The 20,616-nt window shown below is 41.4% G+C and overlaps 1 protein-coding gene across 1 annotated transcript; it reads right to left on the bottom strand.

Moving 5' to 3' along the window:
• Positions 1-37: 37 nt before the first annotated feature.
• On the bottom strand, positions 38-20,455 carry LOC117481276 (calcium-binding mitochondrial carrier protein Aralar1-like). The gene is made up of 18 exons (XM_034128905.1): positions 20,250-20,455; positions 19,753-19,806; positions 17,665-17,807; positions 15,611-15,726; positions 14,880-15,019; positions 12,570-12,716; positions 11,837-11,975; positions 10,866-10,959; positions 9,721-9,805; positions 8,404-8,485; positions 6,911-7,069; positions 5,887-5,939; positions 5,610-5,690; positions 3,572-3,712; positions 2,035-2,173; positions 1,283-1,441; positions 918-1,008; positions 38-325 (listed from the first exon to the last, which is right to left on the bottom strand). The coding sequence occupies exons 1-18, from the start codon at positions 20,259-20,261 to the stop codon at positions 118-120; spliced, it is 2,043 nt and encodes a 680-aa protein (XP_033984796.1). The 5' UTR covers positions 20,262-20,455; the 3' UTR covers positions 38-117.
• Positions 20,456-20,616: the final 161 nt, after the last annotated feature.

The raw sequence follows: 20,616 nt of genomic DNA, 5'->3' as shown, positions 1-20,616 counted from the left end.
GCCATAAAGCCATACTCATGCAGCATTCAAAGTAAGACAATCGCTCAATTGCATTAGAACGTGGCTCAATAAAATCATTTGAGGGAAAACCTAAAGTAAACCTAACCACGGTGAGCTTTATGAAGCTTCCGGCTCCGTTACAGGCACCGCTGGTTTGATTGTCTCCTCTCCAGAAGGCTTGAACTTGGGCAGGTGCAGACCAAACTTCCTCTCCACGCCGGCAAAGGTTGCAGCAGCCAGATGGTAGCCGCCCACGTGGTCCGCCGTCACCGAGGGGAGGTCGGGGACTGTCGGTTTGTGAGTGGGCTCAGAGCCGGCAGGGCGACTGAGGAGAGAGAGAGAGGTTAGGGTGAGACACTTCTCCAAACTGACGAGAGGTAGATACTTGTGAAGACGGGGTTGAATTCAGAGGTGGGCCAAGATGATCTACAAGATTTTTACTTCAGTAAAAGTAATAATACTGAATTATAAAAGTACTCTGTTACAAGTTAAAGTCCTGCATTCAAAATCTCCCTTAAGTACAAATACTTAAAGTACCAAGTAAAAGCTGCCCAAGTGAAAGTAATTACTCTGCACAACAGCCTAATCAATAATATTATTATGTATTTTTGTTGCATTTGTTTCACTGTATATACTGTCAGGTAGGGTCTGAATTTCTCCAATTCATAAATGAATCCTAACCTTATAATACATGATAAATACTTTCTTAATAGTTTGTGCTTCAAATCTAAATCTTCAAAGTAACTACAGTTATCAGATCATTTTAGTCGAGTAGAAAGTACAATCTTTGCCTCTGATTTCAGTGGAGTAGAAGTATAAAGGAAATGGAAGTACTCAAGTAAATTACTACATCATTGAACTCAAGCAGGCTACAGTACTTGAGTAAATGTACTCAGTTACTTGGTTAGAGTACTTACTGTCCTCCAAAGTCCACATCGAGCCATCTCTGTAACAGTTCGTAGGTCACCAGGGTTACACCAAACTGCGGTGAAGATCTGCAGACTCGAGCTAATGGACGACAGTTAGAGAATTACAATGTAGGATTTAATATTCTTTCTTTGTATTCTAAATATTACAGCCACCACAGCGAGCCTCATCTCCCAGTCGTGTGTGTGTGTGTGTGTGTGTGTGTGTGTGTGTGTGTGTGTGTGTGTGTGTGTGTGTGTGTGTGTGTGTGTGTGTGTGTGTGTGTGTGTGTGTGTGTGTGTGTGTGTGTGTGTGTGTGTGTGTGTGTGTGTGTGTGTGTGTGTGTGTGTGTGTGTGTGTGTGTGTGTGTACCTACCTCCTGTGCCCTTCCAAAACGCCTTGAAACCTTCCTCCTTGAGGATCTTCCTGAAGCAGTCGATCACCCCGCTGTAGGACGTCTGGCCGGCTCGGGCCGCCACCTGGAGCCTGGTCTTGATGACATCAGCAGGGGTCACCAGCGAAGCCGCCGGGATACCTGAGGAGACGTTTCACAACACACGTAATGAAGCACTCTCACTATGCACAGATGGGTGTCACATCCTCACATCCCTGCTGTAGCATCATGCAGGGCTTGAAATGGGTATTGTGCTATAGTGGGATATGACAAAAGCACTATATACACATTTTCTATACAGCTAGGAGCTTACAATAGAGAAAATACAATTATTTTGAATATAACCAGCTCATTCCTGTCTTTCTTCGAGATAAAAGGCCATATAGTCACCAGTTTCAGCTTCCCAAATGTGAGGGATTGCTGCTTTTCCTTCTCATAAATGATAGTAAATTAAGTATATTTAGGCCTAGGGCTGTTGGAAGAAGAACATATGGAATTTAAAGATGCAAAATTGGACTCTTTGAAAATAAATTGAGCTTTTTAAACTCTTTTCTGAAATGTAATCAAATAAACAATCAACCAATAATTTAAAAAATACCCTTACAGTTGTTGGAGATACAATAGATGAAGAAAGCGCAACGAAGAGGAAACAAAAACGCCTTTCTTGGAGCAGAACATGTGACACTTCCCTCATTTAATCCCCACAGACGCTGAGCTCTCCAGATGTGTGTTACCTGCGATGGCTCCAGCAGTGAGCAGCTGGAGAGCCCCAAGGCTTCCGTCCTCATCTGCCAGCATCGCCTTGGTGTGGGCATAAACAGGAAAGTAGATGGCGGAGAAGGGGATGTCACGCAGGAAGCATGCTTTGGCTCCCTAGCAGAAAAAAAAAAAAGAAGGATCAATTTAAATATAAATACATCATGGAGGTTTGTCTTGGGGATTAAGTGGTCTGGGAGCCGTCTTGTTCAACCTACAGGGGGCTTTAGTGTTGATGATGGAGCCAAAGAGCCCCCAGGCAGAGCTGCAGCACTGGGCCTCCAGAGAGAGATCCATCACACACACACACACACACACACACACACACACACACACACACACACACACACACACACACACACACACACACACACACACACACACACACACACACACACACACACACACACACACACACACACACACACACACACACACACACACACACACACACACACACACACACACACACAGCACAGCCATGGACCCTGGTGTGCTGGGTTCTTCTGCCAAGAGGAAGTCAGCTTTTCTTTTTTTTAACAAGCCACACACTGTCTGCTACTCATTAAAATATGGAGTATGAACACATGACTTGAGCAGCAAGTAAACCCACAAGGATCTGGAAAAGGAGCAGTAGCAGAGCATAATCCCGCACTAATTTGCTTTTGGTTTTTGGCCACAGCTCCTTTTTGTATGTTTGACACTGTATTGGAAAATTGCAAACAGTCAGCAAAATGAAGGTTTTATATTTAAATGTGTGAGTCTGATCTGCCCATTATGTCTGTGTACACATACACAAACCTTTGTTCAAATAGAACAGTATTTTATCCATGCATCATTACAGGAGTAAACCTCCGATCATATGTTAATATATACAATTGTGAAAGGAAAATACATTTAATAAAGAACTGTATTTTTTTTATCCAGTATTGTGAATCTTTTATGCTTAAATATCTTTAAGAAAGGAGCATTATTAGCGATTAAAGTATTCAACAATATAGATTAAATAACTAAATCAAACAAAGAATGACATAAACATACTTTTGAACAGTTAATGCATCAGTAATAATAATCCAGTAACATTATAAAACTGCAAAATGAACAATTGTACTTAAATAAGTTAAACATGCGTACACTATACAGATTGTACTTGCTTTAAGTGGTATTTTGCATTGAGGAGCTTTATTTTTTACTAAGTGCTGTATTGTGGTATTGTTTCTATTACTGAAAAGTGTACCTGACATTTTTGGTCTATTAATCACAAATTAGATTTGCAACTTTAAACTAAATAATCATTTATGTAATTGTTTTAAAAAAAAGTGTCCTTAGTGCCACTTTAATTGTTAGCTATTTTTAGATTGTTGTCTAAAGATGTCTTCCACCAAACCTCTTCTATTGTGAATCTAAACACTGAACAACAAATAAACCCCCCATGTTTTTAGTGTTGCACCTTTGCCCTTGCATGGCAGCGGAGGATGCTGCAGACGTCCCGGAGCTGCAGAGGTGCTGACCTACCTTGTAGAGGCCAAAGAAGCCCAGGTCTCTCACAACAGTCATGGCTCCGACCCTGGGGCCCGTGGTGATCTCTCCAGCCACCTGCAGACGGATCTTAACGATCTCCAGAGGATTGGTGAAAATCACCTGGGAAGCTCCAGCCTGCAACAGGACAAACAAACAGCTGAATGGTGCTTTTTATGCACTCAGACTTGAGCTTACACATCTGAGGGGTGAACTTTTGGGGTGAAAATGTAATGATGTGTAAGCGTTTTCTAATTATCTCAGTAAACTTCAGCACAAAGGGCCGCTTTTTCCCCATGATCTGATTCCATATAGTAAGAGAGTGGCCTTGACAGGAGGAGGAAAAAGCAGCCATTGATAGAGGAACCAGCGGGGTCAGAGCAGAGCAGGCGTCGGGTGAGGAGAAGCCCCGGCTCATGGTTGGGAGGCTGTGACCCTGGCACCGGCCCTCTGCCCCCTCGCCCCCCCCTGAGGCACCTCCTGTGGCAGGGTGAGCGGCCCATTCTGGCCTCGCCCCGCACACTTCCCCAATTCACCCCCATTCCCAGGGGAGAGCACTGAATCACCCGGACTGCTCGGGGTCCGGGCGAGCAATGCCCTGAAGGCACGGCACCCTCTGACTCAGACACATTTATCACCCTCCCTAAATCTAATCAGGCCCCAGGATGGCCGCTGGTGACATGCAGGGCAGGGGTCTTATCTGTAAACATCCGAGCAAAGTTCTAAAAAAAGCTCTGGCACATTTAGTCATTTTCAAAGTGGAGGGGGGAATATCCGCCGCTCTGAAGATTGATGCATTCGTCCCGTCTCTTTTATCTTCCTCTCCTCTGATGGGAGCGATAGTTTACCAACAGATTAAACACACTTTTAACTTTCTTAAAATAACTTGAAGATGTCATCCAATACATATGATCGCATTGAAAGTAATGCAGGCCATAGATTGAATGTATCCTGAGATGTTAACATGTATTGGAAACATCCTTGTTGTCCTGCAGTGGGACCACGCCTCAGGTATGTACCGCGTTGTCAAACTCAATCACACTGAGCTAGAGCCAGCTTCATCCAGGACCCTCCAGGGCCTCTTCCTACAATTACACCCTGACAGGGGTCACAACCCCGGAGACCCCGCTCCTCTGTGAGCAACCTGCAGGCTCTGCTGCAAGGACGGCCTGTTTCACTTCCCCACAGCCAGAGTGAAGGAATTACATCTGTAATCTAGAGTTCCCCTCAAAGGTGTTATTATTTGGCAATTTAGCCAAGAGTAAAAATAGAAATCTAAAATTACATTGAGTATGACAAAATGTTGGTTGCTAAAAAACAATACTTCACTTCAGGGCCAATAATTATAATTCCTCACACACAAACTAAATGAATGATCAATGATGGAGTTTTTTTAAATGATGAGTATGTGAGAGAAGAAAAAATGCTAACATTTCAAATAAATAACAAAAAATATAATCTGGTAAAATGTGGCTAAAATTCAAAATATGCGTTCAGATCACCTGATATAAAGTGTGTTTATAGTCCCTCGTGAAGTGTAATTAAGGACATCAACTCAATATGAGGTACATGTGTGTTTATGCTACACAATGATGTGTTTTTTCACTTTTTATGTAACTAATAAGTCTTTGGGATTCTCAATGCAGAACATGAACTTGTAATATCGGTTTTTATATTGTAGTTTTGGTAAATGTACTTCAATAAAGTATATATAGTAAATCTGAATACTTCATCCACCACTGTATATAGTCATGAGCGTTTAAAAAAATGTACATCATCATGCATGCATTTAGTTAAAACATATATTTTCATCCTATAAGGGAACAAGCTAGTCCGTATACACGGAAAATACTATTTTAAATGTAGGATTCAAATGAGCATTTCAATTGTATTATATACCATAGTAAGGTAATGTCCATTACTTAACAATTACTTAAAATCATGTATATTTTGCACATCTTTTCAGTGTTCCTTTACTTGGTTTTGGGTTCATTTGTAGACCGAATAAAAAAAAGATCCCTAAAGTCATGCTTACACATCCACCAGCGAGAATCTCTGCAGGCAGAACGATGGAATTATCGTCTGTGGTGAACTTGTCTCTGATAAAATCATTCATCTGAAAATAAAAGACATGAAGAAAAAAGGTAGATGAGACCCAATCCCAATCTTGATAGCAGGGCATTAATGTTAACTTGTGGTTACAGTCACATCTTGATTGCGGATAGTGTGTTTCTCCTGCGCTGTGTGCATGTTTTTTATTCACAGTGAATTATTCGGAGCAACTTTTGGAGGTACACAGTGGAATGACTTGCCGTGAGTTTGATAGCTTTCTCCGGGGCAACGCCGATGAGCTGCGGGAGCAGACCTGCAAAATATTATTCATAGGTACCATTAGAATACCTGACAGAGAGAGAGAGACAGAGTCTGGCTCCAAATGAATGCACATTTTTTATCTTCGCTGAATGAATACATCTACTGACAGCTAGAACAATGTAAGCTGCAGGGTTCTTGTGTGCGTAAAACAAACCCATAAATATTTACAGATGTGGGTGATACATCAGATGCATTACAATACAAAGGTCCCATTGAAAGTTAACAAAAGTCAAAAAATATGACACTGCTGGTGTGTATGGGATCAGCATTGTTGAGCCTGATCCCAGTGTTGGTGGGGAACAGAGAGAGCTGTGTGGTCACGGACAAGATCGAGGGTGGAGGGGGGGGGGTGGCTGGGTGCTATGGTGGCGATAACCGCCATACTGTTTCACCGTCTGTCCTTCATCAGGCCAGATAAACTTCTGAAGGAGCTGCTGAGTGACTGCTGCTGGTATGCAGCCAGAAAACAGCCGAGCGTGTCTGTCTCCGAGTCAATCACCCTCTTATCATGTGCAAGAGAGGAGGCAGGAAGGCAGAGGGGAGCAGATCAGTGCAACAAAGAGCTGCAGTGGAGGAGGTAGCAGTAGATGGCAGTCTTGACTTCCCTCCTCTGAGCAGCCTGAGGGTAGAAGTGTTGTATATCACAAGCCTTCAGCACCATTATCACACAGCCGGGCCGAGGCAGATCACACACTGCTGCTACATGAGTTCTGCTGCTCCTTTTCCTCGGGGAGCTCTCCCAGGTATCGAGATAATGAAAACGCGACCCCTGGGTGTTGCTTTATTCACTGCTGAACAGGGGGGGCAAAGGTTTCTGGTATCAATTAGCAAACCATGCTGCTGATATTAGCACACTGACAAATCCTAATGCTTTCCCATCAGACGGTATGTTTTGCACGAGAGCCATATGTTGGCCTGCACACAGATTTCCTTTTACGCACTGTAAAATCTGCAAAGGATTACCTCTGTAGAATCCGAAGAAGCCCTCGTAGCGGAGCACTTTCTTTGCGCAGTCGAAGCTGTTCTTGTACATCAGCTCTCCTACGAAGGAGCCTGTGGAGCGCTGGTTCTGCATGCGCGTCTTCACCAGGTCGATGGGGTACACAGCCGTGGCACCGGTCGCTAAAAACACACACATTTGCTGTCAATTGTTGAAGTCTTTGTTTCGTTTTAATCGGGGGAAAAAATCAGAAATCATCTCAACAACATTTTACAAAATTATGTTAAAACAGATGTATTACTTTGTATGTTTTTCTTAGACACATACAACTCTAAGGGTTTTATTGATTATTATTATTATTTAAACGTTTTTTCTATTTAATGTTGGAAACTGTTTAAAATCCTCTTTTTAATTTCACAGAGACCAATTTGTCATCTTTAAATGTCATGTTTTGACCTTACAACAGTCCAAAGCCTAAATATATTATATTATTTCTGCAAGAAAAGCAGCAAATCCTCACATTTGAGAAGCTGAAACGCATAAATATGTGGCCTTGATGAAAGACTGGAACTATCAAATCATTGTATTTTCTCTAGATCCATTAGATTATCTGACTAATCTGTTCAGCTCTGAATCAACATTTTTGAGCTCTCAGACAGTTCACTTGGTGCATATAAGCCATCTCGTCACCCAAATTCATTTGTTATTGTCTTACACAATGTTTGTGCAATAATAATTCTGCAGAAATGTTTTGGGAGGGGTCGATTAGTAATCTAGTATAAACTATAAACAAACTAGTAACTGTGGGAAAACAGTTTGAGGAGGTGACGCTGCAGCAAGTTGCTCTAAACTCTGCTCTGTAGCAGCTTTACTTGTCTTGTCTTGTCTGACATCAAAGGCTGCTGAGAAATATCTCCTCTTGAACATGCAAACTCCTCGGTCAGCACAGAGGCCGGGTGAGAAACTGCTTTTTATGGCAGTTTTACCACCAGATAACTATGGTATATTTCTCTTTTTGACCCTGCATGAATTGGCCTCTGGTGGATGAGGATTGATAAGTATTTGCGTGGAGAGCACACACTCACACACACACACACACACACACACACACACACACACACACACACACACACACACACACACACACACACACACACACACAACACACACACACACACACACACACACACACACACACACACACACACACACACACACACACACACACACACACACAGTGCAGTTATGTCAGACGTTCCTTGTATCAGTGCTTCGAGTGTAATTAGACGGAGATTCCAGAGAGTGCGGTTCCGGAAGATTTGTGTCATTCCAGAGCTCCGACTCCAACGACAGCCTGGAGCCACCGGTGGCACGGCAGCACAATGCCGGAGCCTCACATCCCAACCCCTCTCAGATGCAGCACAATGGCCGGCCCCGGGGCCTCAGAGCGCCAGTCTGGCCGGCTAAGGTTACCCCTCGGGCGGGCCGGGGGCTCTGCCGCAGACATGTCACTCACCTCCAGCGATTGAGCCCAGAGAAAACCTGTAGGCAGACTCTGCAGCCTGGAGCCAGATGGGCCGAGACGTTTCGCGAGGGTGCTGTGTGGGAGAAAAAGACACCAGTGGTCAAATGAATCTGAAGAAAGACAAGGGGGGGGGGGGGGTCAGAACACTAACCATGAATCGGCTGGGTATTAAACTATAGCGAACCAGATACATTGTGGAAAGAAAAACGCTGTGCAGTACTCAACAACGGAGGACGGCAATGGAATGTCACATAACGTCTAATTCATCATCAGCCGGTAAATGTCACAGACAGGCCAGTCTGGATACAGTAAATTACTGTGTGAACCTGCAGCCCTGTTTTCCACACATGCTGCACGTCGGAGGCTACGAGCTAAAGGTCTTCTTTTATTTTTACAACAAAGTTTGGTTTTCTCTCTTATCTACTTGATCTCTGGATTGGTGTTTGATGTTGAAAGCGGAGCCCCTTTGTTTTCACTTTGGTACAAGGGGAACAGATTAGCCCCACAAGCCTTTTCCATGTCCAGATAAGTATCTACATGAATATTACACAGTCCGAGTGAGACTCTGTTAAAGTATGTGTGTGCAGGTCGAGGCGCTGAGTAACTTCTCCAAGACCAGATGCGAAGAGGGGAGTACAACAGATTGTTTTTTTTCCTCTTCCCAGATGCTTCCACCGAGGGTTGCATGCTAACAAGATCGAGGTCTTGATCAAAGGGTTTAAACAATTAGCCTACTTCCACTAAAGGGCAGGCCTGAGAATTGCAGCATCCCCCCCGAAGGAATCAGATTCCAGACCTCTGAGTGTGAGTCCCAGGAGCATGAGTGGCCTGAAAGCTCTGACCACAGCCTGATATAGAGCTGTGTTATCCGGTGGAGGCAGGAACTATTTTGTTCACCCACATCCACCTTGACTCCCACTCCCCTCCTGCCATTAGCAGAATTTTCTAAAGGCTCCTAAAACTCCTCAAGCCCCACACTGATAAAAGCCTCTTATTAGCTTCTCAGATGTGTGATTGCAGCTCATGTGTATGTGCGGCTATAGTGAATAAAGGAGGGAGAGCCTTTCATGGAGAGGTGCAACGCAACAATCCATTCCTCTTCTATGACTATAATTGGTGTACTTTTATCTGGGAGTCAAAGTAATGCACTTCACAAGGGAAGAAAAAACATGGGCACTCGGCTAATTCAGCAGCTGAACATTTTCCCTTTTTAGCTCCTTTCTGAGAAGGAAGCAGAGGGAGCAGAGAAAAAGGCTTTTGATAAAAGGCAGGAGGACGTGGGGTGTATTAGAGGAGCAGGCAGGCTACCTGTCTCTGGGTCTCTGCTAGGTGGTAAGGCATGTCTCCTTCCTCCAACGGGGCTATCCTCTCGATGTCTGCATGGTTCAGCCGCCTTAACACATAACAGCAGGGGAGGGAAGGAATTAGGCCAGGAAAAAGCAGAAAGCCCTGCATCTCCTGCCAGTTACGTAAGATTTTCCACAGACCTTTTACTGGCATATAACTTCAAGTTACAGCAACTTTAATTTAAGCTTATATAAACAACAGACAAACAAAGCTGGATGAGTGCCCGTGGCCCAGCGAGTAAATGAAAGTGTTTTGTTACTCAGAGTTTGAGACACAAGAATTCCCCACTGGCCTGACGCATCATAAAGTCTGTATGCATGTTTTATGTTTGTCTTGTAAATCAGCCAGTGGAGCCACTGTTGTTAAAATGAATGAGCAATAACTTTATTTTACAGCCTATAAACAGACCTGCAACATATTTATTCCATTCATGGTAGATAAAAAAAAATAACAAGGTAATGTTGAAATTGTTTGTATACCCTTGGTGGATTCGAGGGAACAGCAGAAAAACCTACCAGGGTGATTGTAAGACTCAAGTGCTAAGGTTAAGTAAATGTTGTTTTTTGGAGTCTAAGGACTTTCTACGCCTTATTATTTTTATTTTGCGTTTTTTTTATACTATCCTGTACATTTGATGTGCTCAGATTTGCAGACTGTCTCACTTGACATTGTCTTTGACTTGTAGTCCATTATACCAAAGACTACAATTATCTTGATGTTTAGCCACACTAGTTCAACTGATGTAAGTGTTTTGTATTAATCAAATGATGTTCCTTTCATACAGCTACCTACACTTGCTACCAGTTCTTGGCTTGAAGAAGGTCTCTGACCTAAAGCTTGCTATTTTCTTTTTTTTCTTTACAGATTTCAGTGAGCAGAGGATCGTCCATACCCCACATACAAAGTATCTTTCTTTTCAGCACAAAAGGCACAGAGTCTGATTCATACCACCTTTCTTAAGCTACCAGTAACCCAAAATACTTGACAATTAAAATGTCAAAATGTGATACATAAATAGCTATAGTACTGTAAATAAAAACATGTTCAGTATATTCACAGATCAATAGCCGGACTCTAGAGGGTTAAAGGGTAATTCAGGGTCTTACCCGGAGTGAGTGTGGAGACCAGCGAGCTGATACAGGATGGCAATCTCCATCGGAGTGATTTGACCAAACTTATTGGCAGCATGAACAAACTCCTCTGCAATGCAACAAAGAGAAGAATAAATTAAAAGATGCAAACAGGACTTGAGGAAGCTGAGGGGTTAGCCACGTCAGGTATTTTCTACAGCAGGGTAGCATCAAATAGTATTTGCAAACACTGTTTCTTGTTTTTTCGATTTATTGTGAATGTTTATTGCTAAACAGGTTATTTAAGGATATTATAGAGATATTTTAAAAACCATTTACTCCATTCTGGATGTGGCAGGAGTAGACTGAGCTTGCAACCCCCTTAGCAGCAGCCTGTGTCACTCTTTTATATGTGCTTTATATTCAGTGCTTTACTGTGGCCTGCTGAGAAGCTCCATTACCATCAGGTGGTCTCTCTAATAGGAAACTCTAATGGTTGTTTTTGAAGGAGGGAAAAGAGTTAGTTATTCACTTCCCCCACAAAGACCTTCCTGCCAGGTCCAAGGATTGCAACGTTTGCTTACAAGCCTGCTTCTGTCATCTCAAGTGCCGCAATGATATGCTTTACAGCGACCGGCAGAGAAATGTGAGTGTTTGCTTTACACTCAGTCTGATATGTTTAGAATTATGTATAACAAGAATTATTTGCAAATACTATTTGCCCTAACCCTTTTCTAGAAGGAGGGAAACCATAGAGAGAAAGTAGATTAGGATCAGTGTGATTGTCAGCACCTCTATCGGTTACACAGGTCTACATGTTGAAGGTGATCTGATTACCAAGTTAAAAATGTTCATTTACCTTAGTAATTTAGTGCTACAGTAAATGTTTCCTGTGTGTTCTCTCATACCACTCTGTCAAAAAAAAGTTAAGACATCATCGCACAGCTACATTTCACATCACGTTTAAAACATGGCTAATTTGGATGTTGGGAGTGTCTCAGATGTACCTTTGGTAACATGTGTGTCTCTGTGAGTGCCGGCGAGGGTGCTGTAAATCTTGCGAATCAGCTCCATGTTGTTGAGGAGGGCGTTGAAGGCATTGAAGTAGGAGAAGCTCACCATGTGGGAGGTGCTGCCTCCTGCAGCCTGGAGAACCATCAAAAGTCTGTCAGTGCTTCTGTATGGGAAGCATCGACTGGATTTTATTATATTCAGCTCTGCTGCAGTATAAAAAGACCAAGCTTACTGTAGACTCAGTGGATTCTTATATTTTACTTTCTTCTTAAACATTTTGAAAACACTTGTTGGCCACTTGGGGGCAGCGGGAACAAGTTGTTCAAACTACAGTGACATATCATTGCATTTTAAGTTATTATTTATTTACACAAATGTCATAGTTTTACTATCTTTTTATATCTGTTTTTGTTCTATACCAACTCCTGAGGAAATATCTGGCTCCAAAGGTGCTAAATGTTCCACTTTGTTGACTAGATAGTGGCAACCGTCTGTCTGCTGCTGAGAAGATAGTGAAGAGTGGGTTTTAAGGTGCAAACAGCTGCCTTCAATGGCCAAAAATGACATTTTAAGAGTGCTGACAAAGCTGAAACAAATCAGTTCAGTTGTATGTTGAACAGCTTAACAATGAGCTGAAACATGCTATAAAGATCTTTATTATAAAAAATATGAATTATATCAGATTTAAACATTCAACAGTGGTCTAAAAGAAATTCTGAAACTCACTGAAACCAGGTTCTCCTCTACAAATGGAGTCAGCATGTGGTGTCTGATGGTGGCCATGATGTCGCTGAAGTCCAAAGCAGTAATGGTGCCACTTTTGTTCTTGTCTTTTTGTGAAAACGCCTGGCGGGCATGCTCCAACTGCAGCTCCTGCAGCACCACACACAAAGAGAGGAGGTCAAGCTGTTAGCTGACAAAAGAGGCAAATAATGTGTTCCTGTGATGAGGAGCATCGCATTACAAGGGAACAGGGAAATTGTACTTTAGAGGATGAAAGTGTAATAATGTCAGTGTTGGACAGATGTGAAAGGCATCAGATGTGACAGCGTCAGACACTGGCTGTTGTAATCACCACAGTCTCTCTGGAGACTAATGGAAACCATGTCCCGAGAAGCCTGATCCCGGAGCCGAGCCGAGCGGAGGGTGAGGCGGCCGGCAGGTGTGTCCGCAGGAAGATGATTCAATATGACAACCATGCAATCAGATGGAGATGCAGGGGGAGGCTGACCCCGGGTCAACGTCTGCTGTCAGAGCTCATCGCATACAACCAGAGGACCACAGAGAAACGTCACCGCAATACTCAGCTCCATCTTTACACTCTGGTTCTGATAATCAGTGGATTGTTGCTGGAGATTAATCCTCACAATGTTTGCTGATTATATTGTTGGGAATTCATAATGCTACTTTGCCGCCTCACAAACATCATACTTTTTAAGTCTATAAAACCTCTACCTTGAATGCACTTACTAAAGTTTTAAGTCTAGCCAAATACCGCTACAACCACAAGGTGGCAGAGCCAGGACTGTTTGAGAAACAAACAATCTACACTACATATGTACTGTTTTGTATTTTTAAGTAATACTCATGTTAAGAAATGAAATCTGCTTGGACACGACAGAAAAACAAGACAACCAAAATGATTGATGTAAATTAAATCCTACACACACTAGGGTCTTTGGTGTAGCAGTGGGAAGCCTGAGTCAAGTATGATAAACCACAAAGTGCTCTGAGGGATCCCACACTGCAGTGCAGCCTGTCTAACTCTCGGACCACCCAGCCTCTCCACAGCAGACCCCAACTCCAAACCAGGCCTGACCCTATACTGCTTCTGCCGATTTCACAGCACAGAGGTCTCAGTGAGATACAGGCAGCAACCAATAAAGCAAAACAACAACGTTAAGTGTCTTAATGGCACACTGGGCTACCACAAACCGCTAGAACGGCTAAAGAGATGCAACTCCACACCACAACACCATTATCTTAAGAGATTATATACGGCATGCAGTTCACGTTACGTCATTTCCATTTGTTCCTCAGAAGGAGGAAAAAGCCTCGCCACGGGATAAAGGTGATCATTATGAATGGTTTTACATTCAACTGACGCTCACTTTCTAAGATATTTTGCAGCATATCATGATGCATACCTGTTTAACTGTTGCTCTTAATATCTGCTGCTGAACTCAATGAATCTACACTGTTCAGACTACTCATCCTTTAACAGAGGAATATAACACTTTTTAAAATACCAATTAAAATGCTACACTTTTACTGTTACTACAGTCTCTTTTATCTCAGTTGGTATCCATTTCAATACAACAATACATTGTGTACATTTTTGTCAAAGAGGTGTCTCCATAAATAAAGCAAAAGAAAAGAGGAAGTGCGACAGACAGTTGGTTAATAACACAGGACTCTTTCTCCATTTTGTGTCCCCTCGCGAAAAGGGCGAGGAGAGAGAGAAGATGAATAAACAAATAATTAGTTAGGGGCATATTTAAATTAAGAAAAGTGACAAATAGAAATTGTTGAACACATTATAGTAATAATAAAGCATTTTGGTTAACACAATATTTTCTTGCCAAGTGTAAAATAGGAACACTGATAACACTCTTATATTTGATCTGTGTATGCGAATTCGATAACAAATATGAGCAGCCGGTTAGCGTAGCATAGCATAAGGATCTTCTTCGCAGTGAATTTCTGGAGTCTTACATCACCATCAGGTTTTAGATTGTACAACGAGTTAAGTCTAAAATATGTGACATAAAGTTATAAATAGCTTTAAAGGTTCTGATGGGCAGACCAGAGTCAGGCTGTTTCCTCCCTGTTTCAAGTATGTATGCTAAGCTAAGCTAACCATCTTCTTAGCTTTTGATTGACAGACAAAAGAGTAGTATCATTATTTTTGCTGTAACTCTGGACAGGAAATCAAGCTTAGTAGTCTGTTTGTTGCGAGACTTGCTGCAGGCTTGTCAAGCAGCATTGGTAATTTTACAGAACCTATAGTATAGAAAGTGTAGATCGATTATATACCTGCAGAAACTGGGTGAACTCTGAGTAGCTGAGTCTCTTTTTCCTTTCATGGCCAAAGTGAAGCTTGATGAACTCACAGTCCCAGTTGAAGGTAATGTGGTGATGAACTGTGGTCTGGCTGAAGATGTCACGTACATTTTCTGAAAGAGTAAAACATGAATGAGCGATAAAAAAAGAGACGGGGGAAACATGCAAGATGCAATTTTATCTATCTTACATCCTGATTGCGTTGGTAGAAAACCTTGTTGAAGTAGAGGAAATACTCCATTTGGATTGCAAAGCTGAATGTGCTGTTTGACAGTTCCACTCCTCCACTTTACATTTTGAGGGTTTTGAGTCCATACTGGACGTTTTCTGTATAAGCACTGCCTCAGTTTCAGTGCACAGACCGAGCATAGCCGCAGCTTCTTTGTAAGACTCTGTATCTCTTAGTTTATGACATGCTGGATTCATTGCTCTGCCTGTCAGATGGAGCTTGTTATAATGAGATGTTCCAAACAGCTCACTTGCTGTCTTGCCCTTAGACGAGACTACTAGCATATGTAATACATAAAAAAGGCATGGCTGCTGTTACATTTATTGGCAACACATGCTTTAGTAAGAAAAGCTCTTGCAGCCCAAAACGATCAATGTCACAATCAAACAGACCTAGAACCCCCATCGTGCAGATGTATTGAGAATTTTAACTTTCATTACATATATGAAGTTACCACCATTTACCATTTACATACCAAAAGAGATGTCGCCTGTGCCCGTCTTGTCAAACAACTGAAAGGCAACTATGAACAGAGCATCCGGGGCACACAGAACTGATTCAAAGGCCAGAAACTCCTGGAAAGAGATCAGTCTGTTTGGACAAGAAAGAAAGAGTGCTATCTGAACAAAGTGTTTATGACAAAAGTACAGAAGAAATACTGAACAAAACGTAAAAAAATACAAAAGAAAGTACAAAATGACAGAAAGCGTATGCAGTAAAGTGATCTTAAATCTATTTTACAGAGTGCTTCAGAGTTCATTCTTGACAATGAAAACAGCACTTAAACAATTTCAGCCAGGTCCATTTAATTCTACAAATGATATGATCTACATTTCAACATTGAAGGGCACTTGAAGGACTCGTCCATGTTGAGCTTCAACATGTTTTCTATTATATTTCATAATTTATTGTATAAACTATATACGTATTATTATTACGAATATCTTTAAATTTTCTTCAAGAAAACAACAAAAAAAAAAGCCCTAATTTGCTAAGAAGATTGGTATTTAAAGATCTTTTTACCCCATTATTTATTTATTTTAGCTGTTCTTTAGACAAAGTGGAGGTCTAACTGCTGCTCTCTTTTCTTTAATTCAAGATTAATATAGACACAGCTATCTTATAAATTCATTTGAAATTGATTAGCTGCAGGTGTAAAACTGCCTGATAAAGATACCTATTTACTCTGCTAACATTATTAAGATAAATCATTCACAGTCTGTTTAGCCCCTACTACACATGTTAGTGCAACAGGTGAGACACACAGGTGTCAAACGGACCTTAAGAGGACCGTTCACACCAATATCAAAACCGCTTAACTGTAATGCTTTTAAACAATCCAGATTGTTTTGGTTTGTTGTCTACATTGCTCCAAATAAAACAAACTAGATGGTACTTGGGTTGTGGTGGTCAAAGTGCCAACAAATTAATTAAAAAACTCAACATCCATGTATTGTTTGAAATGTTAGGACCTGGATAATCAAGATAATTCACAAACCTTGACCTATTTTGTTTGTGGAAGGGCTTGTATTTTGTGGCAGTGCATTTCTAATTAAACATGAATTGCATCCTCAATGTTACACTTCACAGTTAGGATGCTCAGAAAAGACTCTCGTCCCTGCGTAGATGTGAGTAGTTGTGAGTAGATGTACGCTTCCTTCTGCACAGTAATACTGTTGGCAGAAAATAGCTCCTGCATGAAACTGCACACAACAAGGTCTGTGGAGTATCTGCGTAACCAGGTCATGATTTCTGGAGAGAGACATTGCTATTGTTTTTTATCAAATATGTTTGTTTTTTCTGGCACTTTAAGTACCCCTCTTTGACCTTTATTTCCAAAACTGGGCAGCTCACACCGAAACTATCTAGATTGATAAAGCAATAACACATGAGGGAAATGTTTGCTTTTGTGGCGGGAGGGAGGCGTGGTACATTATATTTTACATTCTGGCCAACATTCATTTATTGGTGCAATAATGTACAGAAATGTGTGACCCAGTAACGGAATAAAAAAAAAATGTATACAACCTAATGTAAGTACATAAACACAACATAATCCTCCCATAACATCTAACAAGGCACTGCTTCGACTTCAACACGCTTGTCGTCTTGTAAAATAATCTCCATTCCTGTACTGTAGTATTGTGCTGACAGCATGTAATTTAAGAATTCTAGTTTCCCTTTGTCCTTACATTGCTTTCAAGACAACAAACGATGGCATTTAATATTTACTTTAATATACATTTAAGTAGAAGAGGCTGCCTCCAATAACTAATCTGTCGCGACTGCTGGAGAAATGTCAAGATAATGGGAAAATCATAAAAAGTGTAACGATCAACGTACAAGAAATACCAAGAGGCTATTTTAGACCAAAACAATTTATTACAGCTGACACTGGGAATGAAGATGTGAGGAAACGTAAACCCTGTAAATTCAAAATGAGATCTACAGATTTGTTTGAAGAAATACAGACATTAACAGGATATCACAAATCTAGGCAACTTTCCTTACGTCACTGTAGGCACTCACCCATCTTTCGTAGTGTCAGCAACTCCAGCTATCAGTTCCACAGTTTTGGGATTATGCTGAGGTTGTGCATGCAGACCCAGGTACTTCTGTACAAAGTCCCCGGGGGTCATGTAATGCTCTCCATCCTCCAGCACACTGGCATACTGCGGAGGAGACACACACAGAGCTGTAAACAACGTGGGTGTCTTATAACATGTGTTTAGAAAGAAAAAGATGTGGACTACTAAATGCAAAGAGAAAAATAGGTGATAATTGGTCTCTCTTTTTTATGACAGTAAGATGTTTGTGTCTTTTTTCTATTCTGGCCCAATTTGGTTTAGTTTTCTGCCGCTACACAATTTTTCTAAATGTATACAATGCTTTTCTGCATAACATAATAACAGAATGAATTGAAAGGCAGCAGTCTCTTTCAAATTATTGTCCTTCTTTGACTTAATGTAGGAGCGAGATAAATGTATCCTTGCACTCAGAAGGACCATATTCATCTCTAGAGGATACACAATTACATTTTAAAAGAAAATGTAAGATAGACAAACATCAATATGCATGGTGTGCTGTACACTTCAATGATTGCAAAAAACAATAAACATAAATAAATAAAATGACAGCTTTTGACAAAATCACAAGCGCATTTTTCCAAAAATAACATAATTTTTGGCTGATTTAGTGATTTAACTGCCTGAAAAATCAAGGCGGTTTAACACATTAATGCATAACACACTGAGATAATAATTAAATGAATTAATAATAAAAATCAATCTAGATTGTTTTGGTATGATATCTCCTACACTCATACCACACCATTCAAGATTGATACAAAGCACAACAGGGAGGAGATACAATTGTAAAATCCACATAGTTAGTTGACTTGTAAGAAACTTGAAAACCTGCTAAAACAGGAATTAATAGTTTGCTTTGTGGTGAATACACATATTAGATAGCATTACCTGTTCTAAATGGATGGAAGTCAAGGGGATGCCATTTGGATTTTACATTTGGGCCAAGAAATCAGTTTATTGGTGCATTAACACAGGTTCAGAATGTACTGTATAACGACACAATTAAGGTACACATACAACCTCAAATAATCCTCACATAACAGCTATGAAGGCACAACAACACAACAAATGGAAATTGATAAACTGCATAACACGTGTGACAATCAATAACCATCAGCACGCAAGCAATGTTGCTTCTCTATTTCACGTGACTGGAGCAGAAACATGCACAGCTCACACAGCACTGTGCTAAACCTGAGATCTCAGCGGGCTTTAAGATGTAAGGTCAAATATAGAGTCTGGGTTGGGTTTCCAGTTGGAACAGAGATAGCTCTGAAACACAAGCACCACATGAACTGGCAACAGAAAGGCCACGCTCATGGGTGCCAAGTCAGACAGAGAGAGCATGAAATAAACAGAGCAAGAGTGTGGGAGGAGACCTTCAAGCCAAGTGTTTTCAGCATTACAATTCAATGCACTCTGCTGAATTAATGTTTTAAGTGAAAATATTAATTCCAAGCAATTTATTGCCACATTACTCGTTCACATGATTGTGTATCCATTTATCCTCACAGTAGGCCTCAAGTAGTTCTTAATCAAATTATACAGGCAGTCAGAATGAGCTTCCAGTAATTAACTCTTCCACCTGAATATGCATTTCAAATTAAGCAGCCCACTTATAGTGGAGTCAAGAGATGTGCAGAGACCTTAAGGCGAATTGCATCTCAAACAGAGTCCCTACTTTAAGGGACAAGTATATCCTGCAAATAAGACATGTGTGGGTAAACAAGCCCACACCCTAATGGTGGGGATTTGTTTTTTTGACGGTTAGCGGGCAGAGAGTGATGAGAAATCTAATGACATGCTTAAGATCACAACACATACAAGTCAAAGCAAGAGGGATATTCTCTGTTTAAGCAGATCCAAAATTAGTCAAAGCATTTGTGACCTTTACTGAAATATGTAGTATCCCAATGGACACCACAGAGTAACTCACGGCTGCAACATGTTAGTACACTTGTGAGACTCCTGTTTGTGCCTTGTTGGTTAATGCTCCAAATGTTTTAATTTCTGTGAGCAGCAGTCTTACCTTCAGAAAAATAGCCTTCAAGTCATGGGGGTCTGCCCTTTTTGTTGATTGCACCTGTAACACACAAGTTCGAATTTGCTATAAAGACATTTCATAGTCAGATTATCACAATGAAGCCTAATATAAAATACACAATGTAGGGATACTAAGCCATATGTTAAATCAATAAAACTGAAGTTCATGGTGTAACTGGTCAGCTTTGATTTGTACGGTCAATCACAGACGGCTGTAGCAACAATTATTAACACCATACATGTAAACAACGTATTCAAACCAAATCTCCTCTATATGCAAATGCAACCAAAACTACAGTTGTCTCTGCAGGCTGGCAGAGATGCCCCTGTAAAGATGCAGAAACACAAGAGTAGTGGATTCTGCTGCATTTAAGACAAGAGCTTTAAACCCACGCGTCTGACCAGACATGCTGTCCTCCGTATCCGACGGCTGCTTTGCTGCCTTTAAAATGAATATCTGAAAAGAAATATTGACGGAGTCACCTTGACCGCCATGCTGGGAGTGACGTCAGCTGCAGTGAACTAGCTCAGGCGCTGGGCTCGAGGATGACAGCGAGCATGACACGGGACCGCCGTGGTCTAAGACACCAAATATATATTTAGCAGAGTATTGTCCTTTTCTGTCTGCAGGGCGGTGTGTCGGACGAGGAGCCAACGCGAGACGCGATGCTCCGGACAGAGAGGCAGCAGCTGAGAGCTTGCTGTCTGCCGGGTCACATGAGGACACGGTGCACTGTAACCAGGACAATAACCAGGATAGCAAAATACAGTGATGACATGTTAAAATAACAGAAAACTAAAAATGTTCAGCTTCAGAACAATATAATTGCGTAATGTGGCTGCATCTATT

Source organism: Trematomus bernacchii, unplaced genomic scaffold (genome assembly GCF_902827165.1).
Source record: "Trematomus bernacchii unplaced genomic scaffold, fTreBer1.1, whole genome shotgun sequence".
NCBI classification, from domain to species: domain Eukaryota; kingdom Metazoa; phylum Chordata; class Actinopteri; order Perciformes; family Nototheniidae; genus Trematomus; species Trematomus bernacchii.
Note: the sequence above shows the minus strand (reverse complement) of the source record. Positions and strands in the feature narration are given on the sequence as shown.

Excerpts from the sequence above, each read along its gene's own strand:
- LOC117481276 (XM_034128905.1), bottom strand. Across the intron at positions 17,808-19,752 it reads TGAAGGCTATTTTTCTGAAG|TATGCCAGTGTGCTGGAGGA; the intron begins GTAAGACTGCTG and ends TCTCCTCCGCAG. Across the intron at positions 2,174-3,571 it reads GCTTCTTTGGCCTCTACAAG|GGAGCCAAAGCATGCTTCCT; the intron begins GTAGGTCAGCAC and ends TTTTTCTGCTAG.